Here is a 26,065-nt window from a genome sequence, read left to right as displayed (position 1 = left end):
TTTTCTCATTCTGATATACAGAAACGGACTTCCTTAGTGAAGCTGTCTGAGAGCGATGCAAAGAAATAATACAAGAGGAAAAAGAACATCGGTTCCTTGCCCTCGGCTGCGTGTCACAAATGTGGATTGAACCGTAGTGAATGTGTTATCTAATTGGTAAATAATCAGTGACACTGACCTCTGGGGCACGCTACAGAAATAGGAGCTAATTCTAATGTTGATAAATGTGAGAGGTTTTTAGTTTTTGTTTGCATTGGTGTGTTTGCACATGGCCTCAACATTTTCTATCAGGCATCTGCATCTGTTGATTAAAAATGACTCATTTTTCACATTTTTTTGAAGGAAACCAGACTAATTCATTTGCTTTCAAAATGGTCTCAATTCTTTAGGATACAGAAACGGCCCATCAACATTTCATAAGATTTAAAAGAAATTCTTTAAATATTCAGTCCATTTTCTGAACAGCAGCGTCTGTTTTCATATGTTTCCAGAAAGAAATAGATTTTTTAAATGTAAAATTTGAATATTAATATACAATATGAATTAAGTTAAGGGTATTAGATGGAGTTTCTCAATCACTGCAAGTCACTGCATCCTTGTCAGCTACCTGTCTCAACTTTCTTTTTCTTTAAAATTGTGATGAGACGTTCACACTGTCCTGCCAGCACTTTTTACCAGAGGAAAGAGTCTTGTTGGAAATACTCTAAGCTCGCTTCAGATTTATTACTAGCGAGCAGTAGTTGTAAATGTGATGGTGTTCTCCTGCCTTCGCTGTGTTATCTTAGCTAAACACAATCTTTATGCTGGACCCAGACTCTTCTTTTCTGACTTTTCGTGTCATAAAGATTTTAGTTTGCTCCCTACCAGAAAACTTCGTTGTTTACTGGGAACTCTGGAGAATGTTGGGCTTTTAGAAATATTCGGACCATCTTCCACCTGATATCATGTGGCAGTCGTTGTGATGTCAGTTTTAACCAATCAAATAGCTTGTTTCTATATTTAAATGAAGCCTGTATCTTGGACCCGAGAGCAAAATGGTTTTTTGCCTTCACACACACTCATCTTGTGAGACATCGTCAGAAAAACAACATTTAGTTTGCAATAGAAAAGCACCGTGTTGCAGCTGGCGGGCTCTGGCCTTGGAAGTTTTTGTTCCAATGTGATGTTGTGCTTAATGGAAAATTTGAATTGTGAGCATGTACAGTCCTCTGTAATGTTCTCATTAAGCTTTCCATTCACTGGAGAAAAAACAAACTACAGTTCCTCTGTTTGCAATATTTATTTTCTTTTTTTTTTTCTTCAATATATTGTTCCAGCGATCTGGTGAACGGCCTTGTGTTGCTGATGAACAGTAACATCAGCAGTCCTGTGAATCTGGTAAGTTAGTTATTTCCAAGTTTCTCAGACACCGAGATGCAAAAGTTTTCTTTCTTGTTTAGAGCAAATTAACAAAAATAAATGATGTGGTTGCAGGGGAACCCAGAAGAACACACCATACTGGAGTTTGCCCGTCTCATCAAGAGTCTTGTTGGTAAAGCAGTAACGCCATCTGTGTGTCGCTGCATGCTCATTAACCTTCCACCTAACTCTGTTTAGTGAAGCCGGCTTGTCTCCTGTAGCCATTTCAGATATTTCCATGCACATAGATCCTCTTTTGGAGTTTTGCAGAAGACAGTTCTCACCCTGCATCTCACAGCAAGGAGAATTTAGTGTCGTGCAGTCCGAATATTCTGAACACAAACGCATCACAGTTCATTTCAACATTTTCTTTGAGGGAGAGCAACCAAGGCCAACATCGGCAGCTGAAATGATACTAAAGGTTTAAAAACCTGTGTTCAGTTTGGTGAGTGTTGCTTTCTTGTGATTAGAAACATGAGGAAAGAAACAGAGCAAGATGACTCGCTTATGATTCTGTGGAATCATTTATCTCATAAATTCCTTCTTGAGGCTGCACATCAGCTCCAGCTGCACATCTGGAACAGCTGCTGAGCAGAAATATTGACTATTCCAGTTGGAGAATGAAGAATCACAGCAAAATGTTTATTTCTTTCTTTTTATACCTCTCCCTGTTCTTGAACAACCTTTTAACAAACATCCCCCATGTCCACAAACATGCACTCGTAGTGAGCCGAAGCCAGATCCAGTTCCTGTCTGAGGCCCAGGACGACCCTCAGAGAAGACGACCTGACATCCGAAAAGCTAAGATGATGCTCGGCTGGGAGCCCGTGGTAAGTGTGATGCACGCCAGTCAGAAACAAGAAGCTGAAACATTCACACTCACACACGTGATCAAAGTGGATGCTCAGCAGCCTGAAGGATTAGTGTTAAAATGCTTTTAAAGGGCAAATGCACACTGATGCACATTTTGTTTGTGTGAACCATCAATGCTCATGAAGTACATGGTTTATCTTTCAAAATCATGCTGTCATAATTTTTTTTTATAAAAATGTAAAAATAATTTAAAGTCTTTCCAGTGACATAGATATTTTTAATTTCTGTTTTTTAAAGGGTTAGTGACAAAATGCATTGATGGCTGTTTATAAAGTCAGGTTGTGATTTGGAACATTAATATGTCAAGATATGTTTAATTAAGATGAAGATATTTGCTGGCTGGGCTAAATAAAAAGTATTCATTATTTTTACGAGGTGATGGTACATCTGTTGTCAAGGTAACAAACAATGCAGCTGGTTTTAAAAAAAAAAAAAATCTCAAAGTGTGAAAAATCTCACATTGTGGAAACGTTTTTGCAAACTTGGTAAAATCAGTTTGGATTTGTGAATTTATCCATATATGACAGCAAAAAAAAAAAGTAATATGAAAAATGTATTATGACACATCTTAGCTGGTATTTTTCAATTTATTTATGAAAATCATTTTTCTTTGTGAAAGTTTCCAGATGATGAAGCTGCTTTCTCTTTTAGTCAAGTTTTTTTTTTTTTTTTTTTTTTTTATTTTAATGGCACTGATAGATGTAAGGAAACAATTATTTAAAGTAATTCCATATTACACATTCTTCACCTTTTTTGTTCGGTTTTTTTCATATCCAGAGCAGCTTTTGCCTTTTTGTAATAAGACTTGGATGATAATGTCTAACTTATGGATCAGTCCAGCCACACAGACGAGTTAGGGTGTAACTGCTGAAGGTTTTTTTTTCTTTTTCTTTTTTTTTTTAAAATGTCTAGACATTTCGTTCTCATGCAAATAGTATTTTGAGAGCCCCAAAACAAACATTTTTAACCCTTAAAGACCCAACCCATGAAAAAATGAAAAAAATTATTAGACCCTTCAACAGAATGTAAAAAAGAAAACAAACATTTTGGGGGGGGTTGGGGTACTTACTATTTATTCCCATGTCCTATCTGATCATTTTTACAGCATAATCTGCCTCCTGATGTACATTAAGTGTCAGAAGACAAAAATACGATTTTGTTCCACAAGATTTTGTGCCATTTTTTTTTTACTCCAAAGCGATGCCGACTGGATACATCGGATATGCCAAAACTGGCTCCCAGAGTGAATAAATCAGACAATACCACTGTTTATACACGTGTTTACAACCCATACGCGTCTTTAAGCCAGTGATGGCTTAGCCCCGCCTCACCCCCAACCCACATGTGCGTACCTCTTGACCAGCTCCAATAACTGGCAGATTATACTTTTGTTTTCATGGGGCAGAAACTACTGAACCAAAATCCACACGAATGTCTTCTTCTTCAGTTGGGTGTTCATATCCCACGTCTTTATGGACGCCCTCCATGTTTTATCCTCTGGTTTGTTTGTTACAGCGTTACTAGGGGTGGGGAAATCGGGATTTTTTTCTTCACAATTTTAAAATCGATTTTCTTAAATAAATAAAATTAATGCACTATAAAATTTATGTCATTTTTACTTTTTTATTGAACCTTTTACTTGTGTTCTTGGGCATTATAGTAGCAAAATGATGGTCTGGCTACTGTGTTGTTTTTTCCTCATGGAAATTAAGAAAAATGATGAGCAAAAAAAAAGTTTTATACATTTTTTTTGTTTTTAACCTTCAAAAATCAGCAATATTGGAGAATTGTGAGAATCGCAATTTAAATCGAATTGGCACCCAAAAATCGGAATTGAATCGAATTGGGACAAAAGCATATTGTCACACCCCTAAGCGTTACAGCACCACTTCCGGGTTTGACACGGTTCCTGTAACGATTCCATTCATACAGAAAAGTTTTTTCAGATGAGATGAGTCCGTCTGCAGTGTGTGGTGGTTATCCATGTATTTAAGAGTTGTACCTTCATGCTGGTTGTTTTGCATCTCGTATTAACAGGTGCCGTTGGAGGAAGGCTTGAATAAAACCATTCAGTACTTCAGTCGAGAACTGGAGCACCAGGCCAACAACCAGTACATCCCCAAACCGAAAGCTGCGCGCATGAAGAAAGGAAGACCCAGACACAACTGATGCTGGGTCTTCCTGCATGCGTTTCTCTACAAAACCCAGAGAGGAGACTCTTCAAATCGCCATGGGACTTTTTGAAGTTCCCTGCTGAGGTGTGCACTTTTGGGGAGAGTGTCCTTTTTTTTTTTTTTTCAAGACTTCAAACTCTCCCTTAAAAGCTGGTGTTGCCTTGTGTAGGTGCTGCAGCTGCGTTTGTAGTGAGGCCTTCCTAACAAGAACTTTCTATGACTGACAAGGCATCCAGAGTCCAGCCTTTTTTTTTTTTTTTTTTTTTTTTTTTTTGATTCTGTGCTTTTGCTATTTAATGCTCCGCCAATGAGAATCCTGCAGACGGCTCAGACTGTGCAGACGTACTTTGTGTTTATTTTATCCATTTCATGGCATTTTGTGTCCTGACATAAACTGCCTGAGTTTTTTTTTTTTTTCTTCCCACTGGATGTTTTATTTTTACTGCAGGAATACAAAAATCTAGAAAGACTGTTACGGCATCGTCGTGTGATCTTTTTTTCAAGACGTGTTTTGTGAAATCTCATGTCAAGATGTGAGTTATTATATTGATGTGAAAATAATATTTTAATAAAATATTTCCAGTAGTTTGTGTGGGATATTTTCAGTCAACAGTATATTTTATCACTTGTAGAAAAAAAAAAAAGAGAGAGGCAATACCGACTTACATGTTTATTTACAGCCAGAAGCCAAAACAAAATTAGATTTCTGTGTTGGGTCATGTCTTTTTCCCGCTTGATTACAAAGTTGAATAAAAAGAGCTGGAAGTTGTTTACACTGATAGATGTAAAAGTAATAATTATATATAAAAAAAATAAAATAAAAAAATAAAAAAGGTTTGTAAGCTAGAACTCTTGGAGAGCTTGGCAGGTTGGAGAAATGATCCCATAACATTATTTCGCAGCTTAATTTCCTCCAACCATGATGGAAACGACTGACAAAGCGTGTATGTGGCTGTGTTTAGTAGTAGTCGTAATTGACATTTGCACCGTGTCTGTCAGACGAAGGGTAGCGTGGGCCGATGGGGGAGTTTTCATCGTAGTGATGCTGACGGCCGTGGTCATTGGCACGTGCGTGGTCCATCCAGTACAACAGGTCAGTCTCCAGCTTCTGATGAGGAAAAACCACCACAGACATGACATGACAACTCCCAAATCTCTGCATGTCTGATAGACGTAGCGGCAGCTGATAAGATGCTCAGTAAGACTGTCAGCAGGCACGAGTACAGCAAATAGACACGAATGAAAGGCAAACATTGAAAAGGCCAATCCTTTGACAGCTTTGGCCTTTTAAGGAAGCAACAGCAAATGGCATATGCACAGGGTGTCGTGTGTAAAGCTGTTGGAGTAATGCTGTTCTAGTTGGCTGGAACGTATGCTGTCAGCCGTCAGAAATGGTGGCAGCGGGGGGTTATTTTGTGCACTTCCCTCCGTGCTCTCTGCTCTCGTTATCTCTTCCTTCCATTCCTTACTGTCCCTACGGAATTCATAAAAGTCAATGACCTGAAAGAAGACTTTATCTGGCTATATGAGTGGTTTTATTCTTCTGTAAGAGAGAGGAAATTCGTGTTTTCATGTGTTAGGCTCCACACCGTATTTATTCATTCACCCAAGTAACTGCATGTGGGGATATGTGGGGCTTTGGAAAACCATCTTTGGGATGTCAGCAGACTACACAGATGTTTACTCCCCCCTCCCTCCCCCCTCTTTTATTTATTTATTTAACCTCCAAGAAGTTTGGGTGAAAATTATACTTTGATTTTTTAGTATCTGATTTCTGTTTTTTTTTTTTTTTTTTTTAATCTTTTTAATTCATTGGTGTTCAGTGCAAGCACACAAGTCAACTGTTTTATTTTATTTTATTTTATGTGAAGGGCAGCTGGTGTATATTAGTAGCAATCTTTTTTTTTTTTTCCTTTGCATATAAATGAGGGCTACATTCCACTTAAATTCTGCTTTTTCATTATTATTGGTAATTTGAACTTTTTTGTGTGTGTTTGTAAAGCACTTTGGTCTGCTGTGTTGTTTTTAAAGTGTCATATCAATACAGTGGAGGTGGAATCAATGCAGGTTTTTTAGGTGAAAATATTTATGTATTTAACACAAAATCTGTCTCCAACTCTTGGCTGTGAAGTTACGTGTGATCACATTTACCTGCTATACTGTGTGGCCCTGTGAACTTTTAATACTAAACAACAGTTGTAGTCACAGCTATAGCTTTAAGTGCAACTAATAATCTTGTATTTGTCTAAATATTTTGTTTTTGACAGTTACATCCATTATATTTTGATTTTAGTTTTTCAATATGTGCAGAAAATGCAAAAAAAACAACAACAAAGAAATCCTCTATAAATATACATAACTCACTTGCTCATCAAATCCCATGTACATAAACTGCATAATCCATTGCTGCACGTCTGGTCTGCTGCGATCCCAAATGTTCCTCTTGGTTCTGCTCAGCTTTGCCAGGAATTCTTTGGCCGTGGAAGGAGGAACAGCAACAGAAGACTTTGATGGCGCCTCACCACCTCTTACAACTGGACACAAGAGATTGTGTATTAAGGCAAAATATTCAGAAGGAATTTTTGAAAATACTTTTTCTTTTAAGGTCCTTGTTTTATATACTTTGACGGTTTAAAGTTTAATCTAAAACGATGTGATATTTTTTCTTATCAGCTGAATTTCATTTTGCATTTCAAATAATTACAAAAAATGTGGTTAGTAAAAATAATTTACAAATTCTTTCTGGAAACAGTGCAATGCTTTGTTTGGTTTGTTTGCTGTGTTTCTAAATTGTCGACACATTCTCTGGTGTGGTCCGTTTAGGATAACACAAAGGCCTCTACAGCTCATGTTCTTGTGCAGCTATGGCTTTGTATCTGTGTCTGGCTTTGCATTGTCCTGATCAAAAATGCATGGACATCCTATGAAGGCAGCATATGTTCCTACACCACCTCAGTGCATTTTACTCATTAACAATACCTTTACCAAACAAGCTAAATAAATAAAAAAAAAAACCACTGATACAACCTCACACCTTCACAGATTCCAGACTTGTTACTTGTCTGGTCCTTCTCATCTTTGGTCTGCAGCGTAAAGCCTCAATGATTCCAAAAGAGATCAGAAGCACTGACTGTTCTGAGTCTGACTATCATGTTTCCACTGTGATGATCCATCCTAGTTGCCTCAAAATCCAGAGAAGTCGACACATAAGACTTCATTTTTGCCCTGTTAAGTTCAAATTGACACTTGTGAGGGAAACTCTGTATTGTGGTGCTTGACAGAACTTTCCACAGGTTTCCACAGGTACCCATGAGGTTATATGAGCTATTGATGTTGGTTTTTGATGCAATGACATCTAAGTGGCTAGAAATGACTTGGCTAACTCCCTTGCCCTTTACGACCTGAAAACTCCTCCAAAACTTGTCAATGATCATTCTTTTGGAGCAAATTATGATTAGAAACACTAGTTTGAAATAACATTTTTTTTTTCCTCCCCTCATTACTAGCTTCTAATTACCCACGCCAATTCAACCCTTTTTTTTTTTAAATTGTAATATATTGCAAATTCAATGAGGAAGATGGGAAAACAAGTTAAAGAAGTTGTTTATTTTTTATTAATTTATTTTGCATTTTCTTAATGTCTCTAATCTGGGGTTGTGTGTAAAACTGTCACCATCTCTTTTCTTTAAGATCTTGCGCAACTGGTTGTCACTGGATACATCTGTAAAAGAGAGAAAAGAGAGACTTAACATACACATAGCTAAATCAGATATTACTGATGACTGAATTGTCATCGTCTTTATGTTCACTAATCTTAGTTGTTCATCCAATTTTGGCAAGAATCAAAGCTAAACATACTGTAAGTAACAAAACAGAAATACTTAGTTATTGTACTCATGGACAATGTTTCAGTATTTGTCATTTGAGTACATTTTTATATTTTTGATCATGACCAGTTTCATGGCAACATTCACTTCTGTGCTTTTTTACATCTGATAGTTTCAAAAGAAATGTATTTGAACAAAATGATTATTATTTTCAGTTGTACACCATTGTGTGCTTTTCCAATAAGTATGAATATTGTTGATGATAAATGAGTAATTAAAAAAAAAAAAAAAAAAAATATATATATATATATATATGTATATATATATATATATATGTATATATATGTATATATATATATATATATATATATATATATGTATATATATATATGTATATATATGTATATATATATATGTATATATATGTATATATATATATATATATATATATATATATATATATATGTATATATATATATGTATATATATATGTATATATATATATGTATATATATATATATATATATATATATATATATATATATATATATATATATATATATATATATATATATATATATATATATATATATATAGACATATACATAGACATAGACAGTTTAGTCAGATGACCTTTTATATTTGTAACTGCAAAAGACTTGGGGCTATGTTCACTGATAATACAGAAAGTCTACATTTGCTTTAATCTTACAGGATTTTATTCACACCTTTTGTTTAGTTTGAAAACAGAATAAAATGAACGTTATCCATATCTCACTCCATCTGCTTGAGAACTGAAGCTTTTCTATGGATAGTCAGAGATGAAGTTGGACAGTTTGACAAAATTGCTTATCTCCAGCGTTTCATGCAGATGAATAACTAGATGAGGGAACAGCTAATTTCACCTTAATTATCTTCATTACTGAAGTGGTCTACTTTATAAAATGTATGGGATGAGTCATTCTTTCCACAGCTTTTGTAAGAGCTATTTAATATTCTTTCTCCACCATCAGTAGAGATGTGTAAACGTCTCTATAGTAGCAATAATACATTAGTCATACAATTAACACTATATTCTCCATTGTTACAAAAGCAATACAATTGCACTTCATTTATTTAATTTCTGAACTGAAAAGGTTTTGATTAGAATATATACGCAAAATCTATAGTCACATGTAAGAGAAAAAAAAAATCATTTTTAATTGAGCAGAACTAAGCCAGAACAAGTCTTTGTGATAACATAATGCCAAACATGAAAGACATGAGCAGTCAGCTTTGAGAAGCAGTTGTTGCTGCTCACCAATTTGGGAAAAATATTCAGGCCATTATGAAATTATTTTGACTCTGTCATTGATATTTAAAAGTATTATTTATGAGTTTACCATTTCTCAGACATAGATATTCCCAGAAGTGGATATCCAAGAAAATGCACCCCAAGATTACAATGTGTGATACTCAGTGACGCGACCAAAAATGCGACAAGATCCACGTGTCCAACTTTACGGACCTTAGTATGGCTTGGAACACAAAACTTTTAAAACCAGGAAGACAAATATGGAGATATTTAGTTATAATGCACTGCACCAAATTAAAAAAAAAAAAAAAAAAAGCCACCATATCTGTGCAAACTCATCATACAGTTGTTAAGTATGATTTTGGCTTGTTGATGCCAGATTTAGATATGTTGAAATGAACAAATCAAGCACAAATTCCTCTGTATGCCAAAGTTTTCTTTAGTAGGATTTAATGTAATCTATCTGACAGCTAAACGACAGCCAAAGCAAACTTCCCAAACACGGCTTTAAAAACAGAAAACATGCCTGAAAGAAAAAATTGAGACATTAACCTGTTGAAACATGAAAAGTAATTAACTTTCCACACGCTACTTCTGCATTTTGGCTGAAAGGATGGCGTCTTACTTCACATCACAGTTTGTTTTGCATTATAATTCTTTTTTTTTTTTCCATCCATACTAGTGGAAACATTAGACATATTGCAAGTGGGATTTATTGGAATTTTCTTTTTAAGGTTTATTAATTGAATTAGTTACATTTATCCTGATTTTCCAACACAAATCATCCCACTGACATATAGATTACACAAACAACAAAAATTTCTGTGTTCCAAATGGCAAATATGGGTTTATAGTAGATTCACATTACTATTGGTTAGTTTCATTTGACTTGTAATAAAGGACATAAAGGTAAACTACTGAAAGCATTAAATTGAACCCATCTAACAGATTTAAGACAAAGACATTTGTTTGCACCACAGTAACGAAAATTGTTATTAATCTTTCTGCTCACATCTGCAGGGATTTTGTACCAGGAGTGCAGAGATTCAGCTCTGAAACCGTTATCATTTCTTTGTGTTTGATTCTATGATTTGGATCACTGACTTTCTAGCAGGTCTATGCTGCCTAAGATGATGTTCTTCTACTGACTGCTTCAGGCTTTATTTTTTCCAGAATCTTTCTTGGTCAATTAAAGTGGAGAGTGAGCAAGTTTCAAAGGATTCAGCAAAAATGGATCCTGACAAAGAAAGAAAGAATGGAGATCTAAGAAACCATTCAGGCCTGAATGCTCGCAGGTAATAAGCCTCACAATTGTGACAGGAGGGACTTTCCACACTGTGAAGTTTTTTTTTTTTTTTTTTTTATTACACTGACATGTTCTGTGCTGTCTGAATAAAAAGAGTTTCAGATCGACATGGATACAGTTCTCATCTGAGGTGATAAAGTCCATAGTTTTCTGAATCCAGAGTATCAGAAACAATTCCAGGATATGAATGAGGACTCACTTTGAGCACTACAAACCAGTAATTAGAAAAAAAAAAAAAAAAACACAGAAGAGCTTCTATGTAATACAATATTTAAAGAAAAAGAAAAAAAGTTGGCTTTGAATTCTCTTGGCATGGATCTAAACAGCAGAGCAACTACTTTATGAAGCATCCAGAAGTATCAGATTGTTTAGCAGAGGTTATACTAGCTCTTCCCAGAGTTGATTCAAAATGCAGAGATGCAGCACTTATACCACTGTTTTTCATTAAAGCAGATGTCAAACCTTTTCTTTATATTCCCGAATACGCTTCGAGCAGTTAAGTTCTTTCTGCAAACGCCGGTCAAAAGCTCAGTAACATCTGGCCTGTGAGTGCAGTGGCAAAGCGATTAATCTGCATTCATTCCTGAATCAAATGACTCGACAGTAACAGCGCACACGCCAAGCTGTCCATATTCATGAAATATGATTAATCAGATCAAGCCACCTTTAAATGCTCCACACCTCAGGTTTGGGTGTTTATTGTCCTGAAAAAAGCAAGCAATATCTTGGCCTTGCTTCTGTACAGTATGTGATTTCATGGAAGATGAAAAAAAAAAAGGGGGGGGGGCTTATTTGAAGACTTAAACTTTAACTGCAGAGCAAAGTTATAAGGAAGTTGTCATTCTGAGCACAAGTTGAGTTATTTTTCCCCAAGCACCACAACATTGTGTTAAAGTATGTTTATCTACACAGTGTAATTTCTGTCGAGTGTAAAACATTTCTTTTTGTCTTGCGATTCAAAGAACATGGTTTGCACACATCTAAATTTAAATTTATTTCATGCCTTAAGGATAATGTTGTTTTTTTTTGTTTTTTGTTTTGGCAGACTTCTTAAGCTGCATGTATTTGTATTCTCAGTCGCTTTGAATGTGCATAAACACGTTTAGCTCTAAACAGATGCAGACATTCTTCTCTGTGAGTTCAGATTGGAGGGGGAATTAATGGTTGAACAGTCACATGTACAACATCATCACACACCACAAGAGCAATTGTCATCAAGCATAATCATAATCATGCATAAATGCTGCTACTTGTAGCACCATAGGGGTCTGACAGAATCATCCACACATTACCTTATTGACATTGCAATGAGCGACTGGTTAATTCTATTAATATTAATATAAGTGTATGTAATACTGGAAAAAAATATCCCAGTCACAGGAAGCTCTGTTGAACCAGCTGCTTAAACTTGCCCAAATTTTTTTTTTTTTTTTTTTAATTTCACTTTATTACTGAAAAGATACCCTAAAATGTGTGCAGCAGAATGTGAAGTGTGTGTGACGTATGCACATTCTTACTTTACATGCATCCATCCTTTAAAAATACAAGTTTATGCGGGAAAAGACACTATGTTTTTTTGTGGAACATGTAAATTAAATATCCTGCATCCTTTGATTATTAGGTATGTGCTGCGGAATGCTCTCACATTTTCTAACAGAAGGTTAAATGTTGTGAGAATGTGCTCATTAAAATAAAAGCTGGCATGAAGCTGATAGGCACGGATTTTTCATTATAAAGTCTGCTAATTAGAGCCGTCCTTCAATGTTGCATGAATAAAATGCACAATTCCAGCAAAGGAAAATGTTCTCGCATGCTCAGTGCTTCAAAAAGTGACAAAGCAGAGCTACAAATGAACCCTCTCTCAATTCTAAATGGTATAAAAACCGTCAGCCACCCTGTTGGCTATTGTGGACTCCACAGTGCATGCTTTTAGATTAAGTCTGTAAGTTTAATAGAAAGAGGATTGTGACAGAAAATCAGCCGCCATCAAATATCTTTTGAAAATGTTTCAGTCTCCTTTTCTTCTGTATTCTCAGTAGAAGGACATATCGCACATTCTGACTCACCATAATTTAGCAATTTCACTTTGAGAGCTGCGAGACACCCGACTGTCTCAGAAAGCCAGAATTAAACACAGGTTTGGATGCTGATAGACAGATTAATGTGGACTAATAGATGTGTCTTCACAAAAGCAAAACAAAACTAAAGAAGAAAAAGCCAAAGAAAGCAATATATTGTTCCTACCTCGGAGAGTGATTAGAATCATGAATGCAGCCAGCCCTGCTAGCCTCAAACAGAGCTGCAGGGATGCCATTTTGCACCTACTCAGAGTTTTTCCAAAAGTCCCTGAATGGAAGAAGTCTGCATAAACTGCTATACAACCAGAGGGAAGGGTGGGCGGACACCTAAACTTTTCAAGTGGAAACTGGCCTGTGGCAGTGGAATGTTTTTTTTTTTACTTCTGGCTTCAGGAACGACAATGTGACTGGGAGCTTTTAGCTTCTGAGAGGAATTTTCACATGTCCCACGGACTTTTCCATGAAACACATAAGAGGAAGGTAGAATATGGTAAAGTTGAGTTATAAGTCTCTTCTTAATGCCTTTTAGGTGTTCCTGCTGCAGTCTGAAGCAAGTAGCCAAAGTAACAGTGCAGTTTCACATATCAGTGCATATTGCTGCACTCACAGAAGTGGCTTTACGGTCACAAAGTGGAGATGGTTTTTATTTTTGCACATTTATGTTCAACATTTAAGTCATATTTTTGACAGCATTTTTTTCTTAGTGGTACCCTCGGGAAAATAAGCCTGAATAAACCTCCTTTTACAGCCCAGGAAATCATGCAGTCGCAAGGTGGTGCGAATGTTTTCACTAACTGCCTGCTAATTGACCCTCTCAGCCTCTCCGTCTCCGCTCTGGTGGAGAATCTGCAGGACTCAGGTACTGACAGAAAAACCGCAGTTCTGCGAGTGCAAAGGCAACACATGCAATGAATGAGAGGACTAATTGTGCCTTGGGTACAAACATATCTAGAAACTTGTCAAAATGGCTTAGATTATGATTAAATAAGTCTGTCAAGAATATCTTGGAGGGGAAATCCAATTGTGCAATGAGAAAGGATTCAGAGGACTTGACTTTGTAACTTTGACTTGTGTGTTGTGTTCCAGCTTTGGCAAGGAGTCAGATGATGAATGGCCACATTAAAGTTAATGTCAGTCTGCTGGAGCAGGTTGGAATGTTCTGGAGAAGACTGAAGAACACACTGGAGCTACCAGATTACAGTCTTTCAGAGGGATTTCTGTTTATATACTCAGGAAGGAATTTAATAAGTCAACTACTTTTCTCTCTCTCTCTCTTTCTCTTGGAGTAGAAGAACGAAGTCAGAATCCTCTCATGGTGAAACCAGCCAAGCTTATTTTCAAGATTTCAAAAAGAAAAAAAATTGTAGCACACAGCTAACTTTGACCAAGATATTCCAACTTTTGGGAGTCGAGTAACTGTAACTAGCTTATTTTGTCATTAGCTGCAAAACAGAAATAAAAATCTGAATCCTTTGGTCTTTTGTAAAGATGCTAAACAGTTGTGTGTTATTAAGATAATGAATGTTGTGTTCATGGAGAAAAAAGCACCTATACGGATTCTGTCAACATGAGAGGTTTACTCATCAAGCTGGAGATGATCCACAGTTATAAGATAAATCAATGATAAAAGGTGGAGTTTAGAGTGCCTGGCAAAGTCGGTCCTATAGAACCCCGTTTTACAGGTTTCAGATATTTTTTTCTAACACACCTGATTTAAATGAAATGCATCCAACAGCTTATCAGATTTTGCTCAGTGACGCATGTATATCAGGTGTGTTTAAAAAACAGAAACATCTAAAGCTTGCAGAACTGCTGATCTCGAGGACCCTTGAGTTGGTAGGAGCGAGTTATACTCTCTGAGATAGTTTTCACACATGCCCTGTTGTCCTGAAATGTTCTAGACATGTTGCAGCATGGTGGCAAGTGGGAACATAAATATCTGCTGCATTCACCCAAAACCTTTTGCAGACATTTCCACATCTTATCTTCTATTATCAAAATGTAATGGAAACACAGTAATTTACACAGTCTATAATTTCTGCACCACATCCTGCATGCTGTGTCCTCTAAGCAGAAGTTCTGCCCTCCAGGTGTTAAGCACACACTGCAAAAAAAAAAAAAAACTACCTGAAAGTTGAATTTTCATTTTAACAAAGTTACTATAAAGTATGTGTTCAGATCTGCTCATGTCTTTGAAGTGAAACAGTTCATGCTTTTAGGTTGAAAATAGCTCTGAAGAAGTCTAACACTTTGTTTTCACAGTGTCTGCTAACAACTTCAACAAACCTTATGCACATTTTCTACAGTGATCATGTGTAAAATGACTTAATTAATGACTTAATTAATTAATGATGAAGAACTGGTCTGGAGTCAGTTTCCAATCTGGAACCATTCTGCAGGTCTGATTTCAAGCTGGGTTAGGTCATGTTGGGGAACTGGCAGATCTGAACGTAGCACCCTGTCTTGGCTCCTCCCCTTCTGGTTTTGCTCCTTGCGTGATCCAAGGTTTTTTTCTTACCTCCGCCAAAGACGTTATGTTTTTATCAGGGTTTATCGGTCTGTTTTTGTTCAAGATAACTCAAAATGTTATGGACAGATTTTATTGAAATTTTCAGGATTTGTTGTTGGAAATGTAAAAAGGAAGAACTGATTTAATTTTGGTGTTGATCTGGATCACCGTTTGGATCCAGAATTTTTTTTTTTTAAGGCTGTGGCGAAGATTTGCGCTCTCCGAGTGTTTTTCTATTTGCAGATTTTTCCACCAACGATTTTCCTCTTTCTCGATTGTTTAGCAGGAGGAGGCAAATAAACCGAGCCGGATTTCCTTCCTGGATTTTCTCAGCCATCGTTGCCTTCCGAGTTTCTTCTTCACTATTTTGTATTTTCATCCTAACACTGTGTTTATATGCAGGTCAGAGTTTTTACAGTTTTTTTTTTCAGCTGAGGGGTCTATCTATATTTCTTATTGTTCATGATTACAAAATGTACAGACTACTATCAGGATGAGGAACCACTTCACCCAGAGTAAAAAAAAAAAAAATGTCTCTGAGCAAGATTACCTACCCCAACTTTAATATCATTTATCCATTTATTTATTATAAGCCATTAAAACTATCTCACCACCAGCCAAAAAATCAAAAAGGTGCACCCCCCTCTTTGAAAGTCTAAAACCAATAACCACATGAGGTTTGGGGTGGTGTTTGACAAAAAAACGAAACTAAATGACTTTATGAGGCAGGGTACACCCTGGACTGGGTTGCTAGTCCATCACCGAGTCCACATCAAACAAAAAAGTCAAATAGAACTTTTCTTTTTTTTTTTATGAAAGAGGCTCCAGATTGGGTGTGAAATATCACAGCAGTAGAAGTGATTCTTGGTTTCTGCTTTGCTGCCGTGGGACGTTGTGGAGATGCATTCATGAGCCAAGAGTCCCGTCCAAGCCATTTGAGCCTCCACATGTTTTCAGCAGTAGTATGAACGTCCAAAGCAAAAGCTGTAATTACCAGGGCTCTGTGAGGTCATATATTTCAGTTTATTGGAGAGTGGTTCCTTTTGATCAGTCTTTTCATTCTGGCTAATCCAGGGTCACGTGATATGTTTCTTTGATAAGCATTGGCAAAAGTCTGAATTGTTGTTGTTGAAGCGTTTGATCAAAGCAAACTGAGATTGAAGCTGTTGGGTTTTCATCAGACCTGGATGATCCAATCGCAGGTTGACATATCTGTGTAACCCTTCATTATTTAACTACTTCAGTTTATTTAGTCAAGCAATCTTTCTACATCTGCATATCTTGCAATTCAAAAAAATGCATCTCTGCATTTTTTGGCTTCAGGTCCAAGAAGAGATAAGAAAGAAAGTGTTGTCTTTTTAAACTTAGCGTGTCTGAGTGTCTCCTCATTATTGGAACTGATCCTGGATTGCATTAAAATACCTGAGGAGTAACCTGGATGAGGACAAAAGCTACTCGAAACAAATTTTAACAGCAAGTCAGTGACCCAAAAGAGAAGCGCTCTTGGATTTCTGTGTGCTTGTTAAAAACATCAATCACAGCCAACAGTCATGAAGGACTGCACAAGTGCTGAGGGGAATCTTATAAGCGTAAAAAAAAAAAAAAGGTCAGATTCGGGTTAAAAAAATAAAAGAGAGAGAGAGAGAGAAAGGTGAATACAGTGCTATGAAGCAGGAATGCAAAGCAGCTCAATCTAAAATTCTTTTCAATATTTAAAGTTTTGCCTGCAGTCGACAGCAGTTTGTTATTTCTCTCCGATGTTTCACAGCACACAATGTTTTGTGTGTGGAGCTTGACACTGGAAAGTAGTTTCAAAATAATCTAAAATTCAGTTAAATTTAGCCTATTTATTATCTGCCAATTCACAGCTCATGTGATACTCATTTAAAAGAGGATTTACATAAACCTTGAAGAGATATTTAAAATCCAATGAAGCCACTACTTTGGATTACTGAGGCAAGGACACAGCATTCCCTCAAACCGGTTAATGAGATCTGAGTTGTTCTAGATGGTGAAACTCCAACTTTCTGTCCCTGTTATGAGCATCTGCTAGTTTAAATCATGAGCTTTCTTCTTTGATTTTCCAAAGAGAGTGTTCTGGCACGAATAAGAACTTCACACAAGCTCAGTTCAAAAAAGACAATGTAGTAAATCAGATGTCTTAGTTCTGACATGACGTTCACTCATCTGGCAATGGCAAAGGTAGACATGCCCTGCCTAGATGGCGTTCAACACTTTATCAGGGAGGGACTACAAAGTTAGAGAGGAAATTAAGCCCTTTCTACTGATAGTTCGATTTGGGCCAATATGGTACGCTAGTTTGTTTATTTTCATGATAAAACGTCACATAAAACCAAACTGCACTGTCTCACTGCCCCCTTCACTAGGTCCATAGAAAATAGTAGGCCTACGGTTAAGGCGGAGCAACTGTCATAAAATACAATTCATTGACTGGTGGACAGAAAAATGTCACTGGCCACAACAAAATGTAAGTACAAAACCAACACAACATTGCTGTTCAATCCACGCTGTTGGAAAGATAAAAGCAACAGAAAGCTCTGGTCAGGTCTGTGTGTAGTATGGCGCCAATGGAAACGCTCACCTAAATTGGCTGAACCATTCTAATACTTCTGAACCGAACCACTCAGTGGAAACAGATTTTATGTAAACTGTGGTCACAATAGAGTGGCATGGAAAATAAAACATTAAAAGTCTGGATGACCAAGTGGAAATACTTCGTACAAGTTGAAGAATATCAGGTGTTCTTTTGGGTCAAAGTATCTGGTAGTCGGGGGAAGAGTTCTGCATGAGGGGCCATAGGAGACATTATTCAGGACATTGTTTACTCTCATAGAAACATGATTTAAGTCATTCACACATCATGTTAAAACTTCTGATACACTATACTGAAATCCTGTCATTTATGATACTGACATTTACACTCTATAATGAAATTTTTTAAATCAAATTTTACTTGAATGTGTGAGAGTCATTCTTCTAGTGTCTGTGAGAAGCAAATTTTATTTGAGAAGGAAGACATTCCAGCTGAAACGCAGAAGAAAAAGAGCAAGAAGTGAGACAGCAAGCTCATATTGTGGCAGTGGCAACATGCCATGGCACTTCTGGCAACTGCCACAGGCCCAAAAGTGAGAAAATTCAGTTACTTGTGTTACTTGTTTGCTCCACTTTTTAAAAAAAAAAAAAAAAACAAATATCTACACAAACAGATTAGTCTGAGATCTCTCTGTATCTTCAAGAGGGGAAATGATCCCTTCCAGAACCTTTTCTAGGAATGGTTGACATTAAGAACTAAGTCCTATTTTGTGCTGACACAGGCGGCAGGGTGTTCCAGTTTCATATGAAATTGTTGGTAAAGAAAAAAAAAAGTATATTATTGGAACTGTAAAAGATGCTTCAACAGTATTGTAAACATAAATGTTCTTGAATGGACTTTTTGCGAACAAAAAAAAAAAATTTTTTTAGGTTGTAAGATTACATTAAAATGATTTTAGCTCTTAGGAATCAATATCTGTGCAAGACACAATTGCCAGGGTAACTGCTAAATAAGCTCAGAGTATGAGAATGGACTAGGTGGTGCTTTCAACATCACAGGTAGGAAATATTTCCTTTTCTAATGCATTGCTGTCTTTGGAAAAAGCACACTTTTTTGTTAATCATATAAACTTTATCAGGAAACAGCAGAGGAAACGTCTCGATGTGAAGCCGCAGACGAGCTCAACAACATGCGGGATCTTGACAGCGAGCTGGTTTCTAATCACCTCCAGCAATGATTTTTACTGCTTTGAAAGTTTGTTTACTATCATCTTATTCTTATCCTATCAGTTACAACTTCTCCAAAGCTGGAGAGGTTGTGTCCCAGAAGCAGAGCAGATTGAAGACAAACATCATTAAAGTGATATGTTTCAAAAAATAAAAATCTGAAAGGCTTCACGAGGTTGCAAAAGCACTTGTCTCATTCTATTTTAATAAAACTTTATAAATGCAGAAACACAATCATTGTCCCAGTTGTGTGAACATCTTTGTCTCCTACTTTTCCTGTTTAAAACAGTAAGTTTGACACTGATAGATAGAAACAGTAACTCAGGGCTGAGAATGCATTATTAATGATTATTTAACACTAAATCAAAGGTGAGACAAGAAGCTGAATGACAATATTCAACTATGGAAAAAAATTAATCAGATTTTTTTTTTTTTTAAAAAGGTAAATTTTTATTTATTTAAAAAACAAAGATTTACCTATTTATTTTTGACAGATGTGTAATGTGAGGGTCACATACTGTATATGTACTAAATTTGTCTATATTAGTGTCTTATGTTAGTAAATTTGTCATCATTTGTACAACTTAAGGTGACTAATTTGAGTGTATACTTATTTAGGTATGCAAGCTTACTGCTTCTGCCTGTTTTGGTCTTTCAGTTGTTGATTGCTCTATAAATATAAAGAAATTAATGATATGTGACTGAAACAAACAAACAAAAAAAAGCTAGTTAAGCTAAACTGTGGTTGTGAAGCTTTCCAGAACACATCAACACTTCTCAAATGCTTCATACAGCCAGCAAATGAAGCTCTCTGCTAACATATTTATGTTTCCAAGCAGTGAGTTGATCTCACAGCAGTTGTGTCAAAGTGGTTCAGTCTTTCACAAGGTTTGAGTTTAACCATCCTGATGACTAGCTGACAAATGAAAACAAAACAATAAACATTAAACAGACTAACAGCATAACTGAGAAAACATAGCTAAACACAATGAACTGGCAATGAACAAAGGAAAGCCTGGAGCATAAATACAAGGGGACTGATTACTAAAAAGGAGAACCAGGTGGGGCGATCAGTACCTGGAATCAGGGAACATGAAGTAAGTAGATCAGAAGAGACAAGGGGATAGATTGAACACAATAAAACAGGAATCAAGCCAGGAGAGTAAGAAACTAAAGAAAATACTACAATAGAAGAACAAGAACTTAACTAAAACCCACAGACTCTGCTAGCTTTCTGTTTAAATTAAACTGGATCATGTAGCTTTAGTGCGAAGAGACATAAATGACAAGGTATATTTAGAGCACTTTTTTAAGTTTATTTTCAACTCCAGTGTTAAAATAAAACGAACTTGCAAGCAGCAGAGTGTATTACAAAGAGAGATTGTGCTCTATAAAAATGGCAGGATAATGGTTCCATTCAGCAACCGTTGAATGAACACAGTATTTACCAGCAGAGTGAATATTAAGTTCAGGTTTGACTTAGAAATGCTTATTTATCTTGGCTTGAAATTGAAATGCATCTCATTGGTAGTGCTGGAATGTGGACAACTACTTGCTGGCTGATGAAGTCACGAACTTCAGTGGGGTTTTTTTTAAGGAGACAGAGCGACTGAACAAAAGACAGAAGGATGAAAAAAGCCTGAAGGTAAATACATACTGTTGAGGTGTGAACATTCAAAGCCCCCAGCCAAACGCCTCTCTGTCATCTTTATGAAAACAGCACTTTAGCAATGCGCTTTCACGCACATTCAGAATTCAGCTGCACGCTCACATCGATTATAGAAAAAAAAAGTTAGTCATTATGAAGTCAGTTTTTAGTAGAACTGCCTGACTTGTGGCTGGTTGCTGTGGAACAGTGAAATGCTTAAGTTTAAGTTGTCAGTCCCTCATAATTCTTGGAAGCCGATTTCTACAGCAAATCTTTTCTAAGATTCACTGTCCTTGGCTACATATGTCAAAGGAAGTTGTCAAACAAAAGTATAAAAGAAAAGTTGTTTGTGAATTTCCAGGAGCCACCCTCAGATTTCCATGAGCTTTCAACACACACACACACACACACACACACACACACACACACACACACACACACACACACTAATCAGTCTTGTTCCCCTCAGATGTCACTTGTAATTCTCAGTCATAAATCAGAGCAAGAACAGAGGAGAATGAGAGGACAAATAAAAAATGAGACAGCAAGAATTATTCTGACAAGATGAAGGTTTTCAAAGTCCCTAAACCTTCATCTGACATTTGTTTTAAACTTGTCTTTCCAACTATTCCACACAGTGGGCTTTTTTTCTTTTTTCCCCCCTTTAGAAATTTGCCCACAAAGCCATGAAATGAGCATGACTGCATCAGAGAATTCCTGAACAAAGATGAAGCAGAAAGGTAATCCTCTCATGTACTGTATGCCCGTGTGTTTGCTTGGTGTCCCGGAAATTCGAAACCACAAATCAGAACATCAAAGGATTAGAAAAATGCATTGCACTTTCCTCAAAAACACAATTTCCTCCTGTTGCTCCTTCTCTTTCGCTATTCTTGTCTGTTTTTCCACCCCCCTCCTCCCTTACCTTTCCTCACACTTGACTTGACAGTCCATGTGTTGTGACCCGAGGCAGACACTTTCAGCACTTTCAGACGTCCCATAAGTCCATCAAAGCTCAAACAAAGTTATCTCTCGAAATTAAAGAGCCAAAGTAAAAATCATAGTACAGCGAAAGTCAATCCTTTTTTTCTAAAATACTGAAAAATTTGAACTTTTGCTTTTATATTTGACTCAGTTTCTTCAGGTTCAATGAGCTCGGGCCATTTAAAGTTTCAGGAATATTCCAGAATTATTATGTTACTTCAGTTTCAGGCCTCAAAGATCTTCTCCATCAGTACTTTATTGTACTTTACAACAAGTAAAATTCCAATAAAATTAGTAAACTATGGGCCTCAATCAGCAGCACTTCTTGTGAACAAGTTTGATGTTTTGCTTCTGTTGTCTTCATTTGTTCAGCTTATGAGACAAAACTACAATTTTTGCGAATTTATTTAAAGGTAACCTTTGATAACTGCAATTTACTAAGCATTATGTGATTTTTAAACAATGTCAGATATTGCAGATTATGTCTTGAGTGTAATAATGTCCCTCAGTGAAAAATAAAGTATTTCTCTTTCATTTTATTCAGTAACAAAATCACAGTCAAAACAGGATTTAATTTTATTGATGGTCTTCCTAATACTATTGGTGCAGCACATCATTGGTCTCCAATCTATTTCCCTTGAGGACCCCCTTCAGCACCAACAAAAGCCATTGACTTGCCCATCCCACCACATGCTGAAATTGCAGTTGGGTTTTTGGATCTCGCCACAAATATTGCTGCGTCATTACCCGACTGAGTGCTGTCTTTTCATGAAACCAAGTAGTTATCAACACTCAGCCTAACTTTTTTATTTTTCTTTTAATAGTGATGAATCATCAGCACTGTGGCTTTTCTCAGACATGTTTCATTATTGAAAAGATGCAGGAAAAATCAAGGTTACTAGGATAAACATTAATATTTACTTCACTGCTGTAGCTCTATTAGCTCACTGGTCTCACTAAACTTCGCAGTATGGACAAAAACTGATTAGATGCCAAGACTGTGAGTTTGTAGATAACTTTTTATTTTAAAGTTTTGGCTCAGATCATATGATTTAAAATAGTTGTGTGGCAGACTTTGATGACCACCCATTTAGGCACTGTGAGTTTGTGTTTTTAGGCTCTGAAAAGGCCAGGTCCATGTGAATGAAATGCCTAATGCCTAAAGTTAAATTAATATTAACTATTACACAAACTTTGTTCCAGGGACATAACAAAAAAGGCCCTGGCACAAACCTAGTTGGGGGCAGGTCAATGACAGTTGCCACTACCAGGGGGAGTGGTTAATTTCCCCTTCGTGAGGTCACTAAGGGAAAGATCTCCGACTCAACCGTATTAGCACATGTCTATTAGAACAAAAAAGTGCACTAATTATCCAACAGGAGACGTATACTTATTTGTGGATTTTGCTTGGATAAATCCAGGTGGTGATATTTATTTTGGCCAGGCAGTGTATAAGGCAACCTTAAATAAAGTACATGCTATATCTCACAATTACCGATAAATTCCAGGTCTATTTTTAGCTGCATTACTTTAGTCTACTGGTAAGTTTTACTGGTGCTGACAGCACTTTTATAGCACTTCTAAATCTTTACTTAGGCAATATATTTATGTTAAGAAAAGATATTACAACCAAACAGCAAATAAAGAGACTACTATATACTGTACAGTAAAACAAAACCTGCCAGTCGTGTCTAGATTTTTAAATGTGTAATTTCAGGTTATGTCTAAATGTCACCACTTCAGCATGTTTTCTCCACAATTGTCTTTTATTAAGGTTGAAAAGATATATAAAGCAATCACTATTATTCTATAAAATATAAATTCATCAGATTTTTAAATTGCAGGTAACATTTCCCTGCTCTTTTTTTTTTAAATTCTCAGCAAGTGGCTCCTTTCTCGCCTCACTCCTCGGGTTGAGGGTCAGCCCCAGGGCTTTCATAACCCAGCTCACTGCTTATGGGAAAGTGAGCCCAGAAGGTGCGAGCCAGGTCCTGAATCCCATGTTCGGCTGCCTGGGCTTGGAGTTCCTCCAACCATCCAAAAAAGTCTGACGACCACAGTCCCCAGTAGGGTAAGCTTCTTTTCTCTCTCTCGCTCTCCTCTGCCCCTGTCAGAGAGGACAGAGATATAAATAAGTGGGAATGGATGGATTCAAATGACATACCACGGATGTCATTTGAAAATTCTGCCGATGCCTCCTGCGAGCTGCTGACATACCAGTAGGAAGCAGAGAGCCCAGCAAAAGAAAACAGAGCATCACCAACATACTTCCAGCTACTGAAAGACACGACGAAAGATTTGACACTGAAAAGTAATTCTGCACAAATACATCAATTAAATCAACATTTGGTGGAAAAGAACATTTAAAAACAGTGCAAGCTGACTGCATAGATCTTTAAATAAAAACAAAGCTTCCAAGTATTCATCATCTTGTATCTCCTCTTACCTTATTAGCAGCAGATTATGCTTGTGGACTTTCGCTTTGTCCCTCTGCTTCAGACTGATCCTAGAACAACTGCATCTCAAGGCAAAGAGGAGGCGGACATGTTTGTTTTTCCACATTTTGCATCTTCACACTTGCCTGTCTCCAAATCACACACTTCTTTCATGCTGTTCATAGAGACATGTTAAATCAGGTTTCCTAAATTATTTTAACAAGATGCCATATTTGGGTCCAGCTTCTGTATTCATCCACAAAGAACCACTTCTACTTTTCTCTCTAATATACTGAATGACTGCCCTGTCACATCCATCAGGGGCTAAGTGAGAGATTTGCTGAGATTTTTTCCCAGGTAAAAAGAAGTGAGAAAAGCAAAGGGTGAGAAGAGTGAAAGCAAATGAAAAGAAGCATGTCCCAGACAGTTTTCACACCCGCGATCCAGGCAGACTGTACTAACATTTAGCCACGGGGTGTAAAGTTAGTTGACAGGTTTTTTTTTTTCTTTATTCTTGCCAGCCATTTATCTTCTCCCTGCACATTTGTGTCTTTGTGAGGACACCAGCAGAGAGGATGCTTTGTATCTGAAGCCCTGCTGAGGTTCAGCAGCTGATCAGAGGGAGAACAAGACTGATGAAGGACACGCCTCATTAAAGTTAATAAGATCTTAGAAGCAGCAGGTTTTGTTGTCAAACCTTCAAAAACACAAAGGAATTCATATTTAGTGTTTTCTTTTCAGAATTTAGCTCTGTTAAGTCTCTGAGCATCTTTGTGAAGACTTCCTTTGAAAAGGAAACAATAATCTAAAATAAAAAGACAAGGAATTTAATATTAGTCTAAAAAAATGTTCCTTTATGTAAAATACCGGTAGTTTGGGTTGGCTTGGTGACCCTTAGCAATCACTAGTTATGTTACTAGGCTTCCACTGGGAGGATATCCCATGAGTGCTTTCCTCAATTTTTCTCAATTTTACTTATTTTTTTGTCATGCATGAACGTAATAAGTGTCCCCGGCTTAGAGTTATGGTGCTTGTTGACCTCTTTCCAGTCCTCTTCTACCAATCAGCCAGCCAATGGGAGTTTTCCTTCCTGGAAAACAACAATACAGGCTTACCTTTCCTTTCCAGTTACCACAAAATAACAAGATGATTAAGGGGGCTCAACAGTGGCTATTGTGTTCTTTCTGACTTAATTATTCAAAATAGACCCCATGACAGCTGTGGAGGGGCTACAGTCATGGTGTACATGTGTGGTTCTGTAACTTAACAGTGAGACACATTACAGTTTCAGCCTTTATCAGACCTGACAGAGTAAAATCAGGTGTATTTATAAGTAATGGATGTTCCTTTATTGGACACCAGCTTCCATTTGCTGCTGGCTTGACTTTACTCAGACATCCCAGTACAGAACAGTTCTGTACTGGGATGGCCCTTAGAGGTGCCAGTTGAGATGTTGGGAAAGAAGAAGACAATGGCTAAGCTCTCATCCTTGTTAAAGGAAGGCGCCCCTCCCAACCACTTCACACACCTCCCAGAGTTTAAAGACATGCATGTGAGTCACTAAATTCTCCCTAGAATTACCTGCAAGTCTGATTAAAAGGGTTTCTGTCCTGTGATGGACTGGGAAAAGCTCCAACACCCTCATAACCCTAGATTTGAATAATCAGTTGTGGAGATAAACTAGAAAATTTCTGAAGAAATTATGATGGATGGCAGTGCAGCCAATTCCTGCCTTCCCCGTGTGGCAGTCATAAAGATTGAA

At 36.9% G+C, this 26,065-nt stretch overlaps 2 protein-coding genes across 2 annotated transcripts in view; one reads left to right on the top strand and one right to left on the bottom strand.

The window, feature by feature from the left end:
- Nucleotides 1-4,746, top strand: part of uxs1 (UDP-glucuronate decarboxylase 1) — a 47,024-nt gene extending 42,278 nt beyond the window's left edge. Inside the window, exons 12-15 of the mRNA XM_079254918.1 lie at nucleotides 1,317-1,377; nucleotides 1,474-1,531; nucleotides 2,125-2,228; nucleotides 4,309-4,746. Of these exons, the coding sequence (XP_079111044.1) occupies nucleotides 1,317-1,377; nucleotides 1,474-1,531; nucleotides 2,125-2,228; nucleotides 4,309-4,440 (355 nt within the window). The 3' untranslated portion in view covers nucleotides 4,441-4,746. The remainder of the gene's footprint in view (nucleotides 1-1,316; nucleotides 1,378-1,473; nucleotides 1,532-2,124; nucleotides 2,229-4,308) is intronic.
- Nucleotides 4,747-5,100: 354 nt separating this feature from the next.
- ecrg4a (ECRG4 augurin precursor a) lies at nucleotides 5,101-13,237 on the bottom strand. The gene is made up of 4 exons (XM_079254522.1): nucleotides 13,117-13,237; nucleotides 8,119-8,166; nucleotides 6,810-6,979; nucleotides 5,101-5,553 (listed from the first exon to the last, which is right to left on the bottom strand). Exons 1-4 carry the CDS (start codon nucleotides 13,184-13,186, stop codon nucleotides 5,404-5,406), a joined length of 438 nt encoding a protein of 145 aa, XP_079110648.1. The 5' UTR covers nucleotides 13,187-13,237; the 3' UTR covers nucleotides 5,101-5,403.
- Nucleotides 13,238-26,065: the final 12,828 nt, after the last annotated feature.

The sequence above is a fragment of the Telmatherina bonti genome (genome assembly GCF_933228915.1).
Source record: "Telmatherina bonti genome assembly, chromosome: 15".
Taxonomy (NCBI): domain Eukaryota; kingdom Metazoa; phylum Chordata; class Actinopteri; order Atheriniformes; family Telmatherinidae; genus Telmatherina; species Telmatherina bonti.
Note: the sequence above shows the minus strand (reverse complement) of the source record. Positions and strands in the feature narration are given on the sequence as shown.